The sequence below is a fragment of the Mycteria americana genome, chromosome 1, assembly GCF_035582795.1.
Source record: "Mycteria americana isolate JAX WOST 10 ecotype Jacksonville Zoo and Gardens chromosome 1, USCA_MyAme_1.0, whole genome shotgun sequence".
In the NCBI taxonomy this organism is placed as follows: domain Eukaryota; kingdom Metazoa; phylum Chordata; class Aves; order Ciconiiformes; family Ciconiidae; genus Mycteria; species Mycteria americana.
This window is the reverse complement of record NC_134365.1, coordinates 104,833,695-104,853,921: the sequence shown is the minus strand read 5'-3', so window position 1 is coordinate 104,853,921 and position 20,227 is coordinate 104,833,695. Positions and strand designations below refer to the sequence as shown.

General features: G+C 46.9%; 1 protein-coding gene across 2 annotated transcripts; it reads right to left on the bottom strand.

Annotated features, from left to right (window-relative positions):
• Window positions 1-3,512: 3,512 nt before the first annotated feature.
• Window positions 3,513-15,227, bottom strand: LOC142404828 (uncharacterized). 2 transcript variants are annotated; one of them, XM_075491830.1, is made up of 6 exons: window positions 15,132-15,227; window positions 14,016-14,294; window positions 11,774-12,022; window positions 8,268-8,405; window positions 7,544-7,663; window positions 3,513-6,107 (listed from the first exon to the last, which is right to left on the bottom strand). In XM_075491830.1, exons 1-6 carry the CDS (start codon window positions 15,190-15,192, stop codon window positions 5,947-5,949), a joined length of 1,008 nt encoding a protein of 335 aa, XP_075347945.1. In that variant the 5' UTR covers window positions 15,193-15,227; the 3' UTR covers window positions 3,513-5,946. The 2 variants fall into 2 exon arrangements, with proteins under 2 accessions (XP_075347945.1, XP_075347946.1); XM_075491831.1 differs by lacking the exon at window positions 7,544-7,663.
• Window positions 15,228-20,227: the final 5,000 nt, after the last annotated feature.

The following is a 20,227-nucleotide window of genomic DNA, read 5'->3' as shown; positions in this document are numbered from 1 at the left end:
CTCACTGGGTCATGATGTTGTTTCCCAGCCCATTTTACACCAGAGAACAGAAGGGGAGCCTTGCATATGCTCAGGAGGGACTTCACCACTGCTTGCCTCATACAGGCAGGGTTTGATTGCACCCAGGCACTGAGCAGCCTGGCCGAAGACACAAGCAATACTCAAATGCTAATCCAAGTCTCTGCAACAACACATCACCGAATTCTGCTTCCATCTCAGACAGAAATGGGTGATGCTGCTCTTCTTGCCCACTTCTATTACTGTTTCTGTGTGTCTACCTATGGAAGTCCATGGGGCATCTCACTCCTCTCTGCCTGGTAGTAGTAATACCTACACTTTCTGGATCTTATAGCACCACCAGAATTTGCTGGTGTTAAGGAAATGGTTTTGAAGATATCTATCAGTGATGCTGTATCCTACAGCTGAGTTACATATGAACTCTTCTTGATTGCTTATTTTGAAACGAGTTGCAATAATTCATAAAAAGTCACATGAACTTACTATGCACGTGCCTAAAATCTAGAGGGTTTTTTCAACTACACCAAGATTTTCATTGGAAGGTAACACAACCACTGCTCGCATACTTCTTCAGTATTTACAACAAACGCTTCATTTGCTATTGTAAACTGGCCCGTTATCAGTTTTGTCTATCTGCTCTCAGAGTCACCAACTTGTACTCTGTTGTTTCTGTAGAGCTGATGGTGGTGGGGAGTGCTGGTCCTCTAGCTCCCCACAAACTGCTGGCTCTTGCCCTGGTGCCTCTGCCCCCGTGCTCCAAGGGAGGACCCCAAGGGCTACATACACAGCCACTGGGATATCAGGCACGGCAGCCTGGGGTAGAGGTTGGAAAGCAGAGCACAAACTCTTTAATTACTGGGATGGGGAGCTTTACTAACATGAGAATTTTGTGGGGATGAGTTCATCCTGAATGCTGAAAAAACCTAAAGGGATCATTCCCCTTTCTCTGCTCGCTCTTACACAACACGTTTCTTTTCTGGGTTTGCTTTCGCCTGTATCTTATGTCAAATAAGCTCATTCTTTGTTCTCCTTTTATATTCATAAACTGCATGAATTACATGATGAAAAGACTACATATTACATTTCATGTCATTTGTTGCTTAGCATATGCCACAAGCAAAGGGAAATTTTTCTCTTCCCACCATGAAACATTGACATGGATACAAATCTAAATGTCCATTCTGTACAGTACTATAAACCACTGGTGGTTTATCTCAGCTGGGAAGAAACCACATCCCAAAACATCCGCACTTCCCACAGAGCAGACCTCCCCTTGTCCTGCCAGCACTTGATGAGCAGAGGGATGGTCCCTGCCCTACTCCCAGCATTCCCCAGCCAGGACCAGTGGCCAGAGAGGATGGCGTGACTGCCGGCTCTCCGTGCGGCTCCCATCCCCTGGAAAGCACCAGCTCCCCACAGGAGGCCAGAGGCACCCTGGCACCAAGGGCTTCCTCAGCAACCCAGAGAGGGTAGGGCTGGCATGGCACAGCCTCACCAAGGCCACCAGAAGCCCCAAAGAGGCAGCACAGATTTCTCTGTTTCTGGTCAAATTCCTGATAGCACCATGTATATCCATACCCATTACTCTGCCAGACAGCCCCAGGCCTCAAAGTATCCTCGCTATTGCCTGGGCAACGCAGTGCCATAGTCAGGCTCGAAAACAACTGCAAATTCAGGCAGGTGACTCCTTGGGGTGCTGGGTTCACAGGCCGCAAAACAGGATCACCCATGTCTTCTGTAAAGCCTTTAACATGGTCCCCCACAACATCCTTCTAAACTGGAGAGATACAGATTTGATGGGTGGACTGTTCAGTGGATAAGGAATTGGTTGGATGTTGCATCCAGAGGGTAGTGGTCAATGGCTCAATGTCCAGATGGAGATCAGTGATGAGTGGTGTCCCTCAAGGGTCCGTACTGGGACCAGTGCTGTTCAGTATTTTCATCAATGACATTGACAGCAAGTGCACCCTCAGCAAGTTTGCAGATGACACCAAGCTGAGTGATGCAGCTGACAGGCCAGAAGGATGGGATGTCATCCAGAGGGACCTGAACAAGCTGGAGAAGTAGGCCTGTGTGAACCTCATGAGGTTCAACAAGGCCAAGTGCAGGGTCCTACACCTGGGTCGGGGCAATCCTCTGTTTCAATGCAGGCTGGGGGATGATGTGATCGAGAGCAGCCCTGCGGAAAAGGACTTGGGGGTACTGATGGATGAAAAGCTGGACATGACCCAACAATGTGCGCTCACAGCCCAGAAGGCCCACCATATCCTGGGCTGCATCAAAAGCAGTGTGGGCAGCAGGTCGAGGGAGGGGATTCTGCCCCTCTGCTCTGCTCTGGTGAGACCCCACCTGGAGTACTGCGTCCAGGCTGGAGCCCTCAGCACAAGAAGGACATGGACCTGTTGGAGCAGGTCCAGAGGAGGGCCACAAAAATGATCCAAGGGCTGGAACACCTCTCCTACAAGGACACGCTGAGAGAGTCAGGGTTGTTCAGCCTGGAGAAGAGAAGGCTGCGGGCAGACCTTATAGCAGCCTTCCAGTACTTAAAGGGGGCCTATAGGAGGATGGGGACAGACTTTTTAGCAAGGCCTGTTGTGACAGGACAAGGAGCAATGGTTTTAAACTAAGGGAGGGCAGATTTAGGCTGGATTTCAGAAAGAAATTTTTTACAATGAGGGTGGCAAGGCACTGGAACAGGTTGTCCAGAGAGGTAGTGGAGGCCCCATCCCTGGAAACATTCAAGGTCAGGTTGGATGGGGCTCCAAGCAACCTGATCTAGTTAAAGATGTCCCTGCTCTTGCAGGGGGGTTGGACTAGATGACCTGTAAAGGTCCCTTCCAATCCAAAGCATTCTATGATTCTATGTCCAGTCACCACTGTTCCAGGCCTAACCCTGTAATGGTAAAGTCAAAGGATTTTATATAATCACAGACAATGAGGACATTGGTTTTACCCACCATCTGGGCCCACTTGGCTAAGACTGAGCATGAGAGAGTCACCTCCTCCTTGCAAAAGGGGCTATGCAGTCAAGCATCCTCTCTCAGCTAAGGTGGCTTAGGCATCACAAAAAAAGTACAGATGGATAAAAAGGGGTAAAACAAGACCATCTGCCTGTGTCTCTTCCCTGCACCTCACAGTTCGGGCAAGGCACCAGAGCAGGGTTTGGTGAGCTGCAGGTGCACACAGATGTGCAGGCACATTAGCACACACACTCCGATGGGGACTATTATATGCCACTGTCCTACAGCCTCTCCTGGAATGACTTACAAACTAATGTCCTTGTGATCTCTGTTCTCTAGACTACCCAAGTCAGCTCTAGTCAGCAGTAACTTATCACCTTTCCTTTATTTGGCCACGTGAAAATTTGGAAACCAGCCTGTACTTTCAGTAAAAACCATAAAGAAACAATTACTAAATAACAGAACTTAAACATTTCCAAAACAAGTTAGAAAACAGATCTTTTTATTAGGAACAAAATCATCGCGGGGAAAAGAAAAAAAACAAAAGAACAAAGCTGGGCATGAACACATATGGCTAAAGGAAGAGCACGGGCTGCACGACTTCTCTCCTGACCTCACAGTAACAGAAACCTTTGCCCCATCGCTGAATGGCATCTTCAGCAGGGAAGGACAGAAAACCAGCTGTGTCCTATCTGCCTCATAAAGATGTCTCAAGTCTCAGATTCCCATCTCAATGAGAAAAATCCTTCCCAGACTGGGGTTACATCAGTGGTGGTGCTAACAGCTGCCAGGGCACGCCCAGCCCTCCCAGGGCTGACAGCAGCAAGGTAGCACTAGGGCAAGCTGAAGCCGGGACGCACCAGCCCAGCAGGACAACGCTGGCCCAGCTCTGTCACCCTCAGCACCCAAAAAGCTGACATCTTCTCCGGTGCAGCTCACAGCACTGTTCAGCCTTCGAAGCATGTACTGGAGTCGACTGTCCCCTGCCTGCCCCTGCCAGAAAATGCAGAAGAGAAGCAAAGCTGACTACGTCCCCCCATTTTGGTGATGCTGGTCCCTGTTCACCCAGCATTGCTGCCACTGTGCTGCCTACAGGCAGCTGCCACCCCAAGCACCTGGCATCACATTTTTGTCCTTCAACTCACAGCCTTTGAGGAATGTTTGTACTGAAAGGAGATAGTGCAGCACCATGAGGAAAAGAACTATTATCTCCCTCTTACCATGGAAAATCTGATTCCTATGGCAGCCTTAAAAAAGCAGAGACAGGCTGAATCACCACCAATACAGCACACAAGATCCAAAAATCTTCTAAACAGAGTCACAGGACAAGGAAACAACAAGAACAACCACCTATGGCTGGGCATCACCGATGCAGAGCTTTGCCACGTAGGCAAGGAAGGACGTGAAGGACTTCCAGGTAAGCATGTAGCCGTCCCGCTAGCTCCCCCGCCTGGGAGAGAAGCATTCAGCTTGGTTTTGATTTTGCTGGGGTATTTGCAGACCTCGTTGGGTAGCATTTACAAGGCATGCCTTAAGTCCATTTCCGAGGGATTCAGGGCACAGTGTCAGCACAATATAAAATAGGGACAAAATGACAAGGGAAGGGAGGAATGCAATACACACCTCCCCATCCCTTTCGGCCCTGATCTGTACTATCTCTGCTTTTACTCTACCATGCCTTTCTAGCCCATTGGGCTAGTTTAACACCAATATGCCTCGCTTCTGACTACCAAAATGCACTTATACAGTAAACACCTTGCTCTGGCAGTGCATTCTGCAGCATTCCCTGTGGCCTGACAGCCCTGCAGCCCCTGGCAGCTTTGCCAGGGACTCAGCTACCTGCTGCCTGGGACCAAGTCCTTGCCCTTTCCTCACCTCGTCCTTCTTCCCTGCAGGTCTACCCCAGCTGCTCCACTCACAAACCTTCCCTGAGCAGAACAGGATGTGCGTAGCAACAAGACTTGCCTAAGAGATTCTATAAATTGCTGCTGTCTGTGCAAATAACACAGCACTGAAAAAGCCTACACGCACAGGCAGATGGCCAGCTTAATCAGCTTGCAGTAGCTAAACCATTACACTAAAGGCACTAATGTTTGCACTGATGAACAATCTCAGCATTATAATCAACATTTCTGCCAAAATTACACACCCAAGCCCCAGGCACCCTTCTGCTGCAAGCAAGCAAGCTAGCGACAGAGCTGTTTTAAGTCACTGGCAACCCGACCAGTTAGGTTCTGGCGAAAGGTAACTGGTAGCCCCCTGCCGTTACAGGCCATCGAAAGGTGAGCAAGCCAGCATCACCTCCCAGGGTCTGCACGCAGCAGCCCCTACCACCACTCCTGGTCCCATGCAGCAAGCAGTGAGGGCCAAATCACAAAGGGTCTGGAGCTCAGAGAAGCAACTCAGATAAACACCTGGCACAGCAGATAGATACCTAGCTGAGACCTCCATTGAGCTTTTTTTCAGGGCCTGTGAAAAATGCCTTGACATCTCCTGAGAAGAGGCTCTCTCAGGAAATTTCTGGCAGGTCCTTGTTTCTGTCTGGGAGTGGCAGGCCACCTCAATCTGCCTGTCATGCCTGCCACTTGCAGGAACTGCTGGCTGGCAAAGACGTGGCAAGGCATGGGGTGGTCAGGGAGCAGGAGGAACTCCCTGTGTCATTTCAGGCTTTCCTCTAGGGCTCCACAGTTTAGCTGCAGGTCTATTAACAGGCAAAGCATCAAAAGAGCTGCCCAGTTTTGTTAGTGAACCTGTCAGCCCACGGCAGTGTAGCCTTTGAAGCCACACATGTGCTTTTCCTTATATTTTCTTTTTCTTTTTTTTTTTAAATAAGGTTACCAGGCCTGACACCTCATGTCTTTCCCCTGCTAAAATTTTCCAGACCAATTCTTATACACAATGAGACTATGGGATGTGAAGGATGGATGTCACAGGCTTCAAGACAGGGTGGAACAGCAAGCATGCCAGATCAGTCATCAGTTGGACCCGGGAAACAGTCTGAGGCATTTTCCTGGCTTTCCACATCAACTACAACCTCTGGGTCTGGCATTTCCTCAGGCTCTATCTCCACTGGTAAGTTTTCTTCCACCAGCGGCTGGGGCTCAACACCTTGGCCAGTCTGGGCAGTCTCTGGAAAAGAAGGGACAAATGGTTTATAAGTGCCTGTGCTATGCTCACCCTCATGGAAATCCTCCCCCTAGTCCCTGATGCTGCAGGCTGCCTAACCCACTCAGTCCCCTCTCCCCAGGCATCTGCAAGCCAAATTTCAATTTTCCTTATAACTATTCATTTATTGAGCTGTCCATCGTGGCTTCAGACACTTTGGTGCTGAAGCTCTCTGGGCTCAACTGCCCAAAATATACCAAAATACCAAAGCCAAATCTATTCAGTTACATCTGAGTAATTAAAGCTGGCTAAGACCACACATTTAATGCATTGTCACCTAAACGCTTTCCACATGCACCTCTGCTTTTTACTTATTTGTAGAAAATTTAAATATGGAATACTTTGTTAGTCAAACTGACAATGTGTAAATTTTTTATTAAAAAAAAGTTCTACACTTTAAGTATATTAATATTAAACAATGACCTGAATGACTTATATCTTTTTTTTCTTTCTTGCGCTATGTTCATGAGTAGCATTTAATATTTTGAAAGCAGAGCAAAGCAGCATCCAAGGTTAGACAATAAAGCATAGCTGAGCTGCTGAGGGGCTGTGTATGGTACAGTGAAGGACACCAGAAGTGGAGACAGAAGTGCTGAGACCAGGCTATGAACTATGTAATGTTCCTCCAGTTCATGATGTCTCTGCTAGACCTACTTCAGCTGACAATGGTGCATTACTAGGGAAGGTGTTGCCAGTGTTCATGTTTGTGAAACAAAATTGAGGAAAACATAATGCAAAAAGTGGAGTATTAATATCAAGCACTCACAGAACAGGAGATTTCTGAAAGGTTTTTATCGCTGCACTCTCTTGACCATACTGCGCTAAAGCTGTGAGGTTTTAGTCTCAATTTCTTTGAAGGATTTAAAATGCGACTGTATTCCCACTTTAGCCCCAATTTAAGGAAATACACAAGCCTCTGACTTTGATGGGATTTAGCTGTGTTTACAGCTCAGCATAATCATGGATGCTGTCCTGAAGATGACTGCTTACAAAAACAATGCCAATTCTTATAAAATGTTACTGATGAGAAGTGGGTGCGTGTGATAAAATTGCAGGAAAACTGCTAAGTTTTAGGGGGTTGCTGTTTTTCAGATGTATATTTTAGCACAGGAGATACTGGAACAGACAGTCTGCTGGCAGTACCCTCTGTGGGAGGCTTATGAGACATCTCACAGCTGGGTGAGGGCAAGAGCTACTCCTGTGCAGAAGCTGAGCACAAATATAAATGACCTGCTGCAACTTCTGTCATCGGGACAAGATGCAGCACTTTCCCTGCACTAGTGAGTCCCAGGCCCCTCTCTACAGTCAAGCTCCTCCCCCATCAGCCACACACATCCATTTTTTCCTTCACCCTCCTAAACAAGCTATCTGTCCAACATAAAACAAGTCACTGGACCCACCAGGCTTTGGAGGGCAGTCGATTTGGGCAGCTTGAGCCTCGACATGGTCTCCATTGGGGGGGCTCTTCACACCTTCACTGGAGACCACAGACATTGTTAGTCCGTCATCCTTATCCTCCTCTGTAAAACCAAAACCGGAGACTTGAAGGGAAGAGGTCCCGCACATCCCAGCAGCCTTGGCACGTTCATTGCGAGGCCAGACCACCTCCTCCTCATGGAGGCACTGGCTCCATTCCCAGAGCAGACAGATGCCGAGTACAGAGGGCCATTGCCTGGCTCTGTCAGAGACCAGTTTGGCCATGCTGGCAAGATCACAGCTTGAGGTGGCCTCACTGGGCATGGGCAGATTGCACTCAGGGACTGGTGCTGACAAAGGACTGCCATCAGAAACCTTCAGGTCATTTCAGGATCAGACCTGAATGAGGCTCAATTTTCTTGCCCATAGAAAAGGTTTTGCTGTGTTTGTTTCTGGCCAGGAGCACATGGTGGCAAGCATGAGGTAAAAAAAGGAAAAAAGCAAGGTTTAATTCAAGACCCCGCTGGTCATAACAGTTGCCTATCAGCAAGCAGCTTTCTGCTCCACCAGGTCAAGGGAGGGCTGGCTGGAAGACAAGTAGCCACCCAGCTGAGATGAGTTTATGCTGAGGGTATTTTCAACCCCAGCCTGCACAAACACAGTCCTCTGTGAGACTCATCCCAGGGGGAAAGGGCATTCTCCACTCACCTGAAGGTACTGGGATGAACTTGTGTTTCCTCTTCATGCAGCAGCATATGACTGAGGACACAACCAACACAAGGATAACCGCACCCCCTGTGAACCCTGCCAGGATGTAAATGAACCATGGGTACTGCAGCAGGTCTCCTGCAAGAAGGAGATGGCATTGTTAGTTACCGGGGGGGACAAGCTTCTTTCTCCAAACGGAAGAAACCCTGCAGCCAGATTAGAGCATGTGGGCATTACTGTTGCTTTGGTTTGGACTGGGGGAGCTGATACTGTGAACTGTGGCACGTCATGATTTATGTCGCATTGTTTAGTTATGGTATGGAATTTTTTGTTAAGAGAAGAAGCTTGTGTGACTAAGCTGTGTGCATTTGTTTCTGCCTACTCTGACCAGTAACATCCAAGATAATTTGTAAGTTTTAATCAAATTTAACAGGGAAGGTGGTGGTTTGAAAGATACTACATTTCAACAAGTTTTATGAAAACAGGCAGCTGACAAGAGGAGGGAGACCTAAGCTAACATCTCCTGCTGAAAGAAAAGCTGCAGAGTCTACCCTCAGCTTGTATTAGGCCCCAGAGTTAGGACAGCCATGTAACGACTACGCCAACCTCAAAGCAAGTCTGATCAGACCCTGCACTTCCTCAGGCACCAGAGACTCCAGCCACCTGACTCAGAGCTGTAGGAAACCGGCGTCACTGCTGCTCAGGGAAGGATTTCTCTTTATTCCCCTTTCCAACGGAGATCATGGGAAATGCCTAGCAGGAGGCGAAGGCTACAGATGGCTGAGCAGAAGGCTACACACAAGTCAGTGGTGATTATTACCCAGTTCCAAGTTCCTTGCTCAGGGTTGCTTTGACACGTCAGACTTGCACGTAAGTTGCTGCTGAGCAGGGAAGCTGGTAGAGGGCATCACAGACTTGCAGAAAAGAGAGACCCATCCAGACTCATTCCTTCACTGAGACAATTTGCTCCAACCTGGGGCAGCTGTTAGGAAAACTCTTCTTCCCATATGAAAAAAACCATACAGCTCAACTATTCCTATTATACAAATTCCTTAAAACTCCTTAGGTAAACCTATGCCATCTCTTTTTGAATCATTTGGCTTCTTTTCAGCTGCGCACAGGCCTGCACAGCAACACACTGCAGAAACCAACAGGCTCATTTGGAGCTTGTTTTCGACACCCCAAACACACAAATTGCTGCATATCCCCAGAGGCTGGGAAGCATTTCAAACGTTCCAGGACATACTACACGCTGTCATAGTCCACATACTCACCAGAATGGTAAAAACAACTGTAGACAGGCACTCCTGTGTGTGAAATCACACATACTCAAAAGTACTTTCAGAGTGCTTGTTCTGGTCTCTTTAGGAACAGTTACCAAGTTCAAAAAAAATCTATACTCAAAATTAGACTTTCAGCAAATGAGAAATCATTTCCCAAATAATTTTATTTCCTTTTTGATGAAAGCTTAGAGAATATTGTCAAAGGCATAAATATATGTTGGCAATATTTTTCCTGAATATTTTTTCCTAAAAATTTGTTATAAAGGTCTTTTTGAGATAAAATATTGTATTAAAAATCAGTAATAAACAAGTAATAAAACAAGTAATAAATCAATAAAAGCCTGTTATGTATCTTGACTTGTTAACTTCTGAATCCTCTGCTTTAGATCCTACATGATCAGCCCTTTGGTGCCTGGGAAGTTTACAGTATTTCTGCCAAATTATTTTACGCTAACAATTATTCAAAATTAATTTCATCAGCCAACAGGTTGCCCAAATAGGTGCTTTTACATAGATCTTATGCCTACAGTGGAAAAACTATATTCAGCCCTTTGCCTGGAGCAAATAATAACCCACAAAAATAAAGAATTAGTCTTTAATTAATTTAATTGAACTCATTTCTCTCCAATTCATTTTACTGGTATTCAGAATTGCTTTAGTTCACTTTTTACAAATGTGGTTGCATTTGGTGACTAAAAAGTAGAATCGCTGCTAATTTCTTGCTCTCAGACCCTTCCAAATATGTGTTCATGCGTGTGTCCATCCCAACAGAGCTATCACTAAATTCTCCTGTGGGCTTTTCAAGAGGAAATGGGGAACTGATATCACACCCAGGGGACTGGACAGACACCCAGAATAAGCAATGGTAGCTGTCAGCACTCACATGATTTATCACAGGGCTTGACTGAACAGCTCATGGATGTTTGCATCCTCACTCCCCAGTCCCTCAGCCAACCTGGGTTTGACTATGCTGAACAACCTCTGATCAATTTAACTGGACAAAATTAAGATCACTGCTCCACAATCACAAATGCCAAACTTGTACAGATTGGCCAGCGGCACCAACGCGATCAGGCACGAACAGCCCACGGCATTTCTGCTGAATGCCAGCACACGATACAGAGTTTATGTTGGTAATTTTGCTTTCACACCAACTCTATGCCAACCATAGAAGAAAAGATGGTATGTGTCATGGAGCTGGAACGTCTCAGACAATTTCTAAAATGCTAGGTCCTGTTGCACAGCACAATTTCTCTAGTAGCAAAGGTGATTAAATTAGTTACAGCTAAATTAGTCAAAAACCTCATGGTTAAATTATGCCACCCTGATGTAGTTTTGATGACCATCTTTGCTGCCAAAGAGGAGAAAAACCTTCACTACTGGAGATGCAAGTGAAATCACACCCAAAGTTATCTAATCAATTTTTTTTTTTAATGAATGTGAGCTTACAACACAGACCAGTGCTTTGCATCATGAGGTTCTGGCAGTTTTGATCAGTCCTAGCATCCGGATTTTCTGTCTCGTTAAACTACGGCCTCATTCAAGCAGAGTACTCAGCATTTATGGATAGCTTGCAAATGGATAAAGTCACAGCCTTCTCACAGAACTACATATCCAAGCAGGGACATGGAGGGAAAAAACCCTGCATTTTGTAAGTAAATGACTTGTGTCTTTTCCCCACCTCTGATGGAGGTGATGATAGAGAAACATTTGTATAGACTGGTAAATCTTTGTGCAGCTGGCCTAGATAACGAGAAAAGAGACAAGGCAAAACACCTCAGCTGAGTCCAGCAGCAACAGGGCTGAACTAGCAAAGGTGTTTTTACAGGGATGTTGCAGAAACTGGAAGGCTGTCTGGGTAATGGATGAATGTCAGAGTAGGAAGCAGCTCATGATTCTAAACTGGCACAGAGGATCCATGCACAGGAGTCTCCATCACTGGGAAGCAAGAAAAGAGACAGACAGAGATCCATCCTTGCTACAGAGTTTGGTAAAAGGACCTCCTGAACAAACTTTCATCCCTCTGTGGTTGTAGGCTATATCAGTCCGAGACAGAAAGGAGGAGAAGGAAGTCAAGGGGACACTTTCTAAAGGGAAGGTGTGGTAAGTCTGGAAGGCAGCTGCCAGAGGACAGAAGAGCGGTGTTATGCAGACAGCAACAAATCCTTAGTTTTCTGCTGCAAGAGACCAAAAGGGAGATTTTCTGGAGACACTGTTACTCACCATAGCTGCAAGACACCACAACGGGCCTGGTTCTCGTGACACTGTTCCCGTGGTAAACCTCACATACAAATTCCCCGGGCACGGTTTTGTCCAGGCGAACCTTCTTCCCGCCGTCCTTAACACAAGCCTCAGGGGCACTCAGCGCAGTGCCATTCATCAGCCACCGAAAGCTGGTGCTCTCGTTGCTGGTCACGTCGCAGGACAACTCTCCGGTCCCATTAGGGAAGCACTGGATACCAATGGCCGGCTCTGGTCACACACAGCACGGGGCAATAGCAACAGGGAGGAAAGAGAGAGGTGAGGAGCGCACTCAGTAGTGAACATGAGCTGGACAGGAGCTTCCCTTACAGGCAGTCTTACTACCACTGCATTTACTGGTAGCCAGGGAGCACAGAAATAAGTAACCAGACTCTTCAGTACCTGCCCCAGCCCTGAAATGCTTAGCAGTGCCCACCCAACCCTGCTAGTGACTCTTGGTCCCTATTTTGGGGATGCCACAAAAATCTGTCATCTATTTTCCTTATTGAAATTGAAAAAGCGAAAAATAAAATCCCCTGATCTGAGAGGATGCTGGAAACACCCAAAGCATCTGCCAGCCAGAGGCTTCCTCTGTAATCAGCAGATAACCATAGCTTCAGAGGAGACTCGTCCCTCTCCTCCACCAGAGATTTGTACTTTTGCTGTTACTCTGCCTCTTCTTCCATTTTAGAGAGGAACTAGTACAAATCATACCCAACATAGGTACCAGCACCAGACACCTGCAGTTAAGATAGGATGACCCAGACTAGGACAATTTAAAATGAAGTAATGAATCATTGATCTTATTACATTTTCCTGAATTTCTTTCAGTCTACTACAAGGAGCCAACCTATTTCCTACATTTGCCACTTTGCAAATTCAGACTAGAGAGAGAAGTGGTATGGTTTTATGACAGTAAGAGTCACATTGACAATGTCCATGCCAACATCTATGTAAATAAGCTCAGAAATCACTTTCTTCAACTAGGATATCGTCTTCAGCTAAAATTCACTGCCTCCAGGAATACCTTTGCTGTGAAATTGTTTCCCTGACTTAGGTGTGGCAACAGAACACAAAGAGGAGACGAAAGTTCCCAAAGCAAATCCACTGAAATGGAGGTTAAATCCAGGACATTTCTGCCATCTTTGCCTACTTCCAGTCTAAGCCCCTGATCTTTGCGCCAAGGAGTCATGTCTTTGACCTACTCTCTGCAGCAGTTCCGCCTGTTTGCGCCCAAAAGGTGTAAGGATTCATTTGTCTTCACTGAGACCAGTTTGCTCAGACATTTTCATTACAATTTCATACGCTTCAATTTCTCTTAGAAGCTTGCGTAAGTGAAAGCCCTGCAAAAGGAACAGTGGAGATGAGGACCAGAGCAATGGTCGCTGGCTGTCTGGAGCACTATTCAGCAGGGGGGCAAACCCATTTAAGCCTCCTCCACATTAACCCAAGCAATGAGCTGGATCGTGTACAGAAGCGACTTTGTTTCTGTCTTCCCACCATGCAGATAGATGGATGAGCAGGCACACCAAGGGGAGCGGCAATTCTGAGGCCACAGGGAGGACCGTAGCAAGACTGGCACAGTAAGGTACCCATCGCTGGTCTCTGAACAGACCCAGAAGATGCCGACCTCCAAGCTGCTCGGGGGCAGCTAAGAATCAGAAAGTCACACCCGGATTCCTTTAATACTTTTTCTTGGCTGCATGAAGCAGGGGAAAACCCAGCACGTGTCAACCAAACCTGCGCAGAAGTCCAGTTCAGTTTCCAGAGCCAAGTCAGGTAGGGTTAACTCCTTAAGGAAGCATGCCCACAGGCAGCAAAACGCTGTTAGTTAGTGAGAACTTTCATGAGAGCCATCAGGAAGAGTACTCTGGAAATGGACTGAAAACTCCAGCCGCATGTCTACATACTGTAGGCTCAACTTTACAAACACTTCATGCTGCTGTCTCTTACATCAGGGAAAAACAGCACATAGCTCAACTGACTGGCTACTTCAAGCAAGGCTCAACAGACAGGAGAGACTGACAACGCAGATGCAAAAAGCATCCCTTTGTTTACACTCACCATTACTGCTCCCTGAGGTGCCAGAGGCTTACAAAGCTGTTCCAGAGGCACCTATAGCTCCCTGCAAGCTCAAGCGATCTCTTCGGAAGAATTTCAAGGAACCAGCTTCCAGCCCGGCTCACAAGTTCAAAAGCTATTTGTTGCTAAGAAGGCCACTTACCAAATACTTCCAGTGTAAAAAGTCTGGTGGTGTTATGGAAAACAAACTCGTATTTTCCTTCATCCTCTTTCTCCACGCTCCTCAGCACTAGGGAGCCATTCTGCAAGTTCAGGCATCTGAACACAGAAGTGCCACACTCGGCCAACAAAGTATCATTTAAGACAGCTGTCAAGCATCTCACGTCCCTCTTGCTCATTCTGGAGAGGTTCTGCAGACTTTGAATTCCCACAGAAAAGACTGCTGAGCCACCACTGAGCACACCGGTCCGGGCGACAGAGCCTGAAAGGAGAGGCACAGTGTGTGGGCAGCGAGCTTGCTGTGTCCATCTATCCCCTCTCGGCTGCCTCCCAGAAAGGCAAATGCCCAGGTGAGATGTAAGAGGGACAGACAGGCTGGGGTCACCAGTAATTGAAAACCAGAGGAGTGGGAAGCCTTCTATAAAGGGCAACTTTCCCCTCGATAACATGGGAGTGGTGTGCACACCATGCGCATAGGGCGACAAAAGGCTGAGCAGCTGGTCTTTTCTCTCCCCAAATTTGACATGACCATCTACCACCCCCCCTCAGAGCTGAGAGACTGTGCAAAGAAAGATCCTCAGGGCATCAATGCTACGGATCTTATACAGAGGGTAGCAAAAACAACTGCTGCCTGCACAGCTGCTTTTACCCAAAGAGTAAGGTCACAGTTTTAACTTGAACAAGTCTCACAGTATCCTTGCACATTATTAAGTTGCTGTACGCAAATCAGAGATGGGTAAATGGCAGGGCGACAGCAGCTCGGGGACTAACCCAAGGTCACACCCAGCATTAGGAGTGGGACCACATTGCTCTCCAGCCCCTCCAGACAGCATTCTACATACAAGGACCTTACGTTCTCCGCTGAAATGCTTTCACAGACACAGTACATGGAGAAAGTACTATATTGTTAGTTATCATTCGTTTACTAAAAAAATAATCTGTCTTACTTTGGTCTGACTGCCCCTTTCATGCATTAGCAGTTACACTGTTTGATGTCTCCCAAACCTGGTAGAGTCCCTAAAAGATCTTGGAGCAAAATTAAGGTGTCTGCTCATCTAGGCAAATCTGTGCCAACTTCATAAAGAAAAATCCCACTTACCATGAGTAACAGTTATTATCACCAGCAAGCACCGCAGAGTAAAAGGAGAGCTGAAATCCATTTTAAAGAGCTCCTTGCATCATATGCTGAGCAGACGAGCTGGCTACAGAGCTCAGTGAATATAGCGTTCAGGAAATGATGTCAGAAGCAAGAGTGAAAAAAAAAAGAAAAGAAACTCCATAGTGGACAGAGTGAATAATGTTTCAAAATAGACCTGCAAGGTTTTGGGTGACTGAACTTGGGCTGAACCAATGCAAGCCACAATGTGCTCTGCAAAGTCCCGCACCTTGGTGCTAGCTGCAAGTGTGAGAATAGGGATGAAAGGTGAGGAGAGACAAAAATATCTCCTGGTCAGCTCACCCCATTTAGGAAGATGCTAACGTGGAGACCGGGCAAAGGCGAAACACCTATTTCTTTCATCCTTCTCCAGTTTAATCGAAGTACAGCATCCCCACCCAGGGAAGAGAAATCAGTCCAGTCAGATAAAGCACTGCATACGCAGACAAGCTGATTTTGTGAAATACCAACAATGATCACTCACGGAGAGTCTGACCAGCAGGAGGTGTGGGAGAAGGCTCTCCCTCTGTACGCAAAGGCTATGTTGCCAGCCTGAACTTTGCTGGGCTCTCCTAGTGACCAAATGGTACCTGCCATGCAGGAGAGGGCTCCATACAGCCACCCCAGGCAAATAATAAAGGTTACAGGAAGTTAAGTTGCATTGCAAAACTAGACTGGATGCAGTCTGAAAGCCACACCGGCTCTGTTTGGAGTGCAGATCCCAGAGACGAGACTGAAAAGCCAATCCTGAAGAACCGCTGTGAACCAGTTATCTACAGGGCCACACAGGGCCAGATATTTTGTTCGCACTCATTGAGATGGCTTAAAGCACGCTGGCATTTTGCACTGAGTGCCAAGGTGGATTACACAAGCAACACAGCAGAAACCGTCTTGCTCACTGGTGGAAGTAAACCACCATAGCAATAGAGCCAACCCCTGGATTTTTTTAGACGCGCTTAGCAGATGTCCCGGGGAATAACTGCGACAGCAGTTCAGGATGCGGCTGGGAATCTTACACTTTTGTGCAAAACAGCCCATTAAGGCTGGACACAGCCCGTTAAGGAAGCTCCACATGGTGGAATTACATGTATACACACATATCTGAGAAATGGTTAAACCCCTTGTGTTGTGGTCTGCGCTATTTTTCAAACAATTTGGCTGTGCTTGATAATTCCACATTTCAGCCAGTGGTTTGGCCCCTCTGACTTCTTAGCAATGACAATTACATCTCACCTCCTGCTCCCAGTGTCTAAAATTTACAAGTTTATTCAAGGCTACTATAGCACCATCTTGTCTTTATCATACATGCATAGGACAAGCCTAAATTGATCTAAGATGTGACAGAAATAGCCTTCTCTGAGAAAAGCAGTGAAGTGAGTCTTCAGACACTCACAGCAGTGCAGAGACAGGGGAGAGAGAAAAGTATTTACAGTAAGAAACACTTTCATTTCCTTCTGTGCTGCTGAAATGACATGAAGAAAATCTCTCTAAAATACCACTGCAAGACTGGGGCTAACCACCTGCCTCGGATGTGCACATTCGACTTCATTTAGCCTTCATGCTTGAAGGGCAAGCTGGTAGAGCTTAGGTTTGCAGTGCTGTGGTGGAGATACAAGACAGAACAGACAGCATGTGCAGGGTCGCTTCAAAATAGCGCCTCAAAATGTCCAGAATCTAAGAAAAACAACAAAATGCAAAAGTGGTCTGCATACAGCCAAATCCAGCAAAAGTTCACTTCCTCCTCTAGCCAATGATAGGAGCCTCACAGAGCTCCTTTACAGATTTGCAGTAAAATCAAAGAAAAATACGGCCTTTCTACTGTAGCCCTGTTGTTAAAGAAGTGACTCTGCATGACTGTGACATTGCGGTGTCCTGTATTTAGTCTCCCTCTCAGTGACTCCAGGGCAAATGAGTACATTTATGAGTTCAATATTTCTGACTGCAAGTGCCCCATACATCATGCAGTACATGAAGTCCCTCCCATTAGGCTCCTTCTGTCCCTCACAACCTAACTAAAAAAAAAAGGAAATCACAGCCAGGATAAAGATGACAGCACATGCACAATCTGTGTTGTCATCAATCAGCAGCCTCCTCTTAAGAGCAACCCTCTCAAATTTCGTATATCACAAATTGTTTAGATGAGATTAGACACTAATTTCTAACATTGGCTAATGAATGTTCACAACACCCTTGGCTAGTCAGAGAATTCACTTCCCCTTTTTATATAAAGACACATCAAGTTTTGTGTGACTATTGCAGAAAAAAAACACCTTGTGAGGCAAAAAAAAAAGACAAAACCTTGTAGTTGGAACATGAACTAAAATCTTTTTTACTTGGTGAGCTACAAGCTCACAGGGCCATTTTGTCCTTTCAGCCACTGACAGCGTCGTGAAAGGAGAATGGAGATTCATTCCTTACGTGACATGAGGCATTGATGGAGCACAGGAGACTGGAAAATCTGAGCTAGCAAGTAAAGCAGGAAATAAGCTGTGAAGTAGTACAAAGACATTTGTACATACTAACTCTGCGCATCTTCCTTTCAATAGGCTGGTGAGCGTAAGCAGCGCACCTATTTTTACAGTCATTAATGCATGTCAGCGTTCACTGGGAAAATACACAGGCCTAGCTTCACACAGAGGGAGGTGGCTTAGCTAAATGCCAGAAACTCAATGCATGGAAACAGAAAATAAGCCTGCAGCTCCGGCAATGCACAGAGCTGGCTCTGCAGGCTGCTGAGAGCTCCCTGCCCCAGCACCAGCCCAGGCCAGGAAACACTGCTGGCTGCAGGTGGTCCGCTCTTCTGTTCATCCATCCCCCTGCAGTGGAGCAGCATGGCCACGGCTACAGCACAGGCTGCCAGGGCAGGTATAACCCAGACTGTGCAGCACTGGGAAGGGAGGAGAGGCCTGCAGACATGTTAGCTTACCCATCCAATCCACACCTACAGCTATTCATGCATGACACTTTTTTTTTAAACACACTTTGAGTGGATCTTAAGAGAGTTTAACTGTGCAGCCACAAGGCAGGAATGGGAGGCAAACCTGAGAGATGCTTCTCTGTGGGGGCAGCAGGACCCCAGAGACTGATGAAGATTCATATTCATAAGAATACGAATTCTTTCTTTGTTAAATGAAACTAGCCAGAGAGCTATGCTTGAACTCTGAAGTCTTTCTTAATCAAAGAAATAGCAATAGCAAGCAAAAAATAGCAAAGATAAACACAGAAAGGTGTATGCTTACACAGTGATAGACTGTCATGCACTTTGTTTCTCTAATAGCTACGCTGTGAGATTACAGCTACTTTAGAACTTCTTTAGGAATTTGACTTGCATAATCAGGGTACTCCTGTAGATCATGTTCAGAGCAAGTGACTTTTGGACAAAATAGGCTGTCCTGGCATAGCAAGAAGAGTGACCAGGACCTCTGGTCATAGATGAAGGCCTTCTTGTGTCAGGGACACCACAGCCCTGCACAGAGCTGTAAAATGGAAATAAACTTGCATACTCCCAGATTCCCAGCTACAGACAACCAGGAACATGGACATACATAGGATTTCCCAGGCAGCTCCAAAGTACAGGCTTGCCAAATACCGTATGCTCTGCATGAGACCTGCCCCACTGGCCCTTGTCCCACACGCTGTCCTGCAGCATTCGTACTCCACGTTTGTGATACAGCACAGCAGAGCTGCTGCTTGGGACCCAACATACCAGAGAGAACCTGTCAGCCTGATCCATGGCGTCCAGCTGCAGCTGGTTTATGTGGTCCTGGAGGGGCAGAGAAACCAAGAGGCTGTGTGGCAGCTGTGGATAGATGTCATTTTACTGACAGCAGCCCATTCTCAAAGCTGACCCACACCCTAAGCACATGTCACTCACCCCAATGGATGTGCACCACACTGTCTGCCAGCATGTCTGACGGATGAGAGGCTCTTCCCCACCACATGGACCAGAGAAGAGTCTCATGTGTCAGGTCTTAGGAAAGCAGACAGGCCAGACACAGGTCACTGACATTTCTCCCCACCTCCTGAAATTGCCCATTTGCCACAGTTTCCACAGAAAGTTGTACCCAGGGAATTTCTCCTGACCAGCTCTCACCCAGATGCTGAATAAGGCAAATCAGGAGGAGTGAAGGAAACTGGACTTTCGTTCTCATTCCTCCTATCTCTGCCTCAGAGACAACCTGGAGGTGATCCCCCTTTCAGCTCAATCCATCCAACCTTCACGGGGCTGATCCTCTGCCCTGAGACAACACCCAGCCCTGCATGGCACCCCACAGCCACTGACCAGCGGCACAACATGAAGTTTAATCAGAGGCCACTGTAAGGGGAAAAGAGAGTGAAGGAGACACATTGCCACAGTTTTTCCAGCTTCCAGCACAAAGAGACCATAGCAAAGACTGTTCTGAGTCAGATTAAAAGTTCACCTCAGCCATTAGCCCGTCTCCAAACACAGCTAACACCAGAGCCTCAACTACAGATGCTAGCTCTGCGACAGGGCCATTTAAAGTAACCCACAAATTACAAAAAACACATTGCAGAAACATGCTGAGATCAGGAACTGCTACAGAAAGGCTCTGAGCCTAATTACAGACAAGGTACATGTGGTTTCTCCAGTTTATAGTACATCTGGGGAAAGAATGGTCCAACAATTGCAGGAGTCAGGACCAGGATTTCTGGAGCTCCCGGGATGCCCCCATGGGGACTGTCAGATCTCTGGTGACAGGGGCCCATGGGAATGCTCTCTCTTCTTCAGAGCATCCATGGATATTTTCAGCTTTCTCTTGCCAAGGGGTGGAAGGAACGTCCAAGATCCTGCAAACATGGATGAGGACTTTCTTGTGTTGGGGGCTCAGCAACAGGGCTGATAAAAGGAAAACCTGTATCGATACCTTCTCTGAGCCACAAAGAGGATCCTGGGAGACTGCCCAGCAGCAGGTGTGCCGTGCCCCAGACACCTCTCTGAGACACAGGCCACTGGACCTTGTCTCATGCTTCCTGCTACAGCCTTTACTTTTGCTATGGGATACTGAAGCTATCTGGGC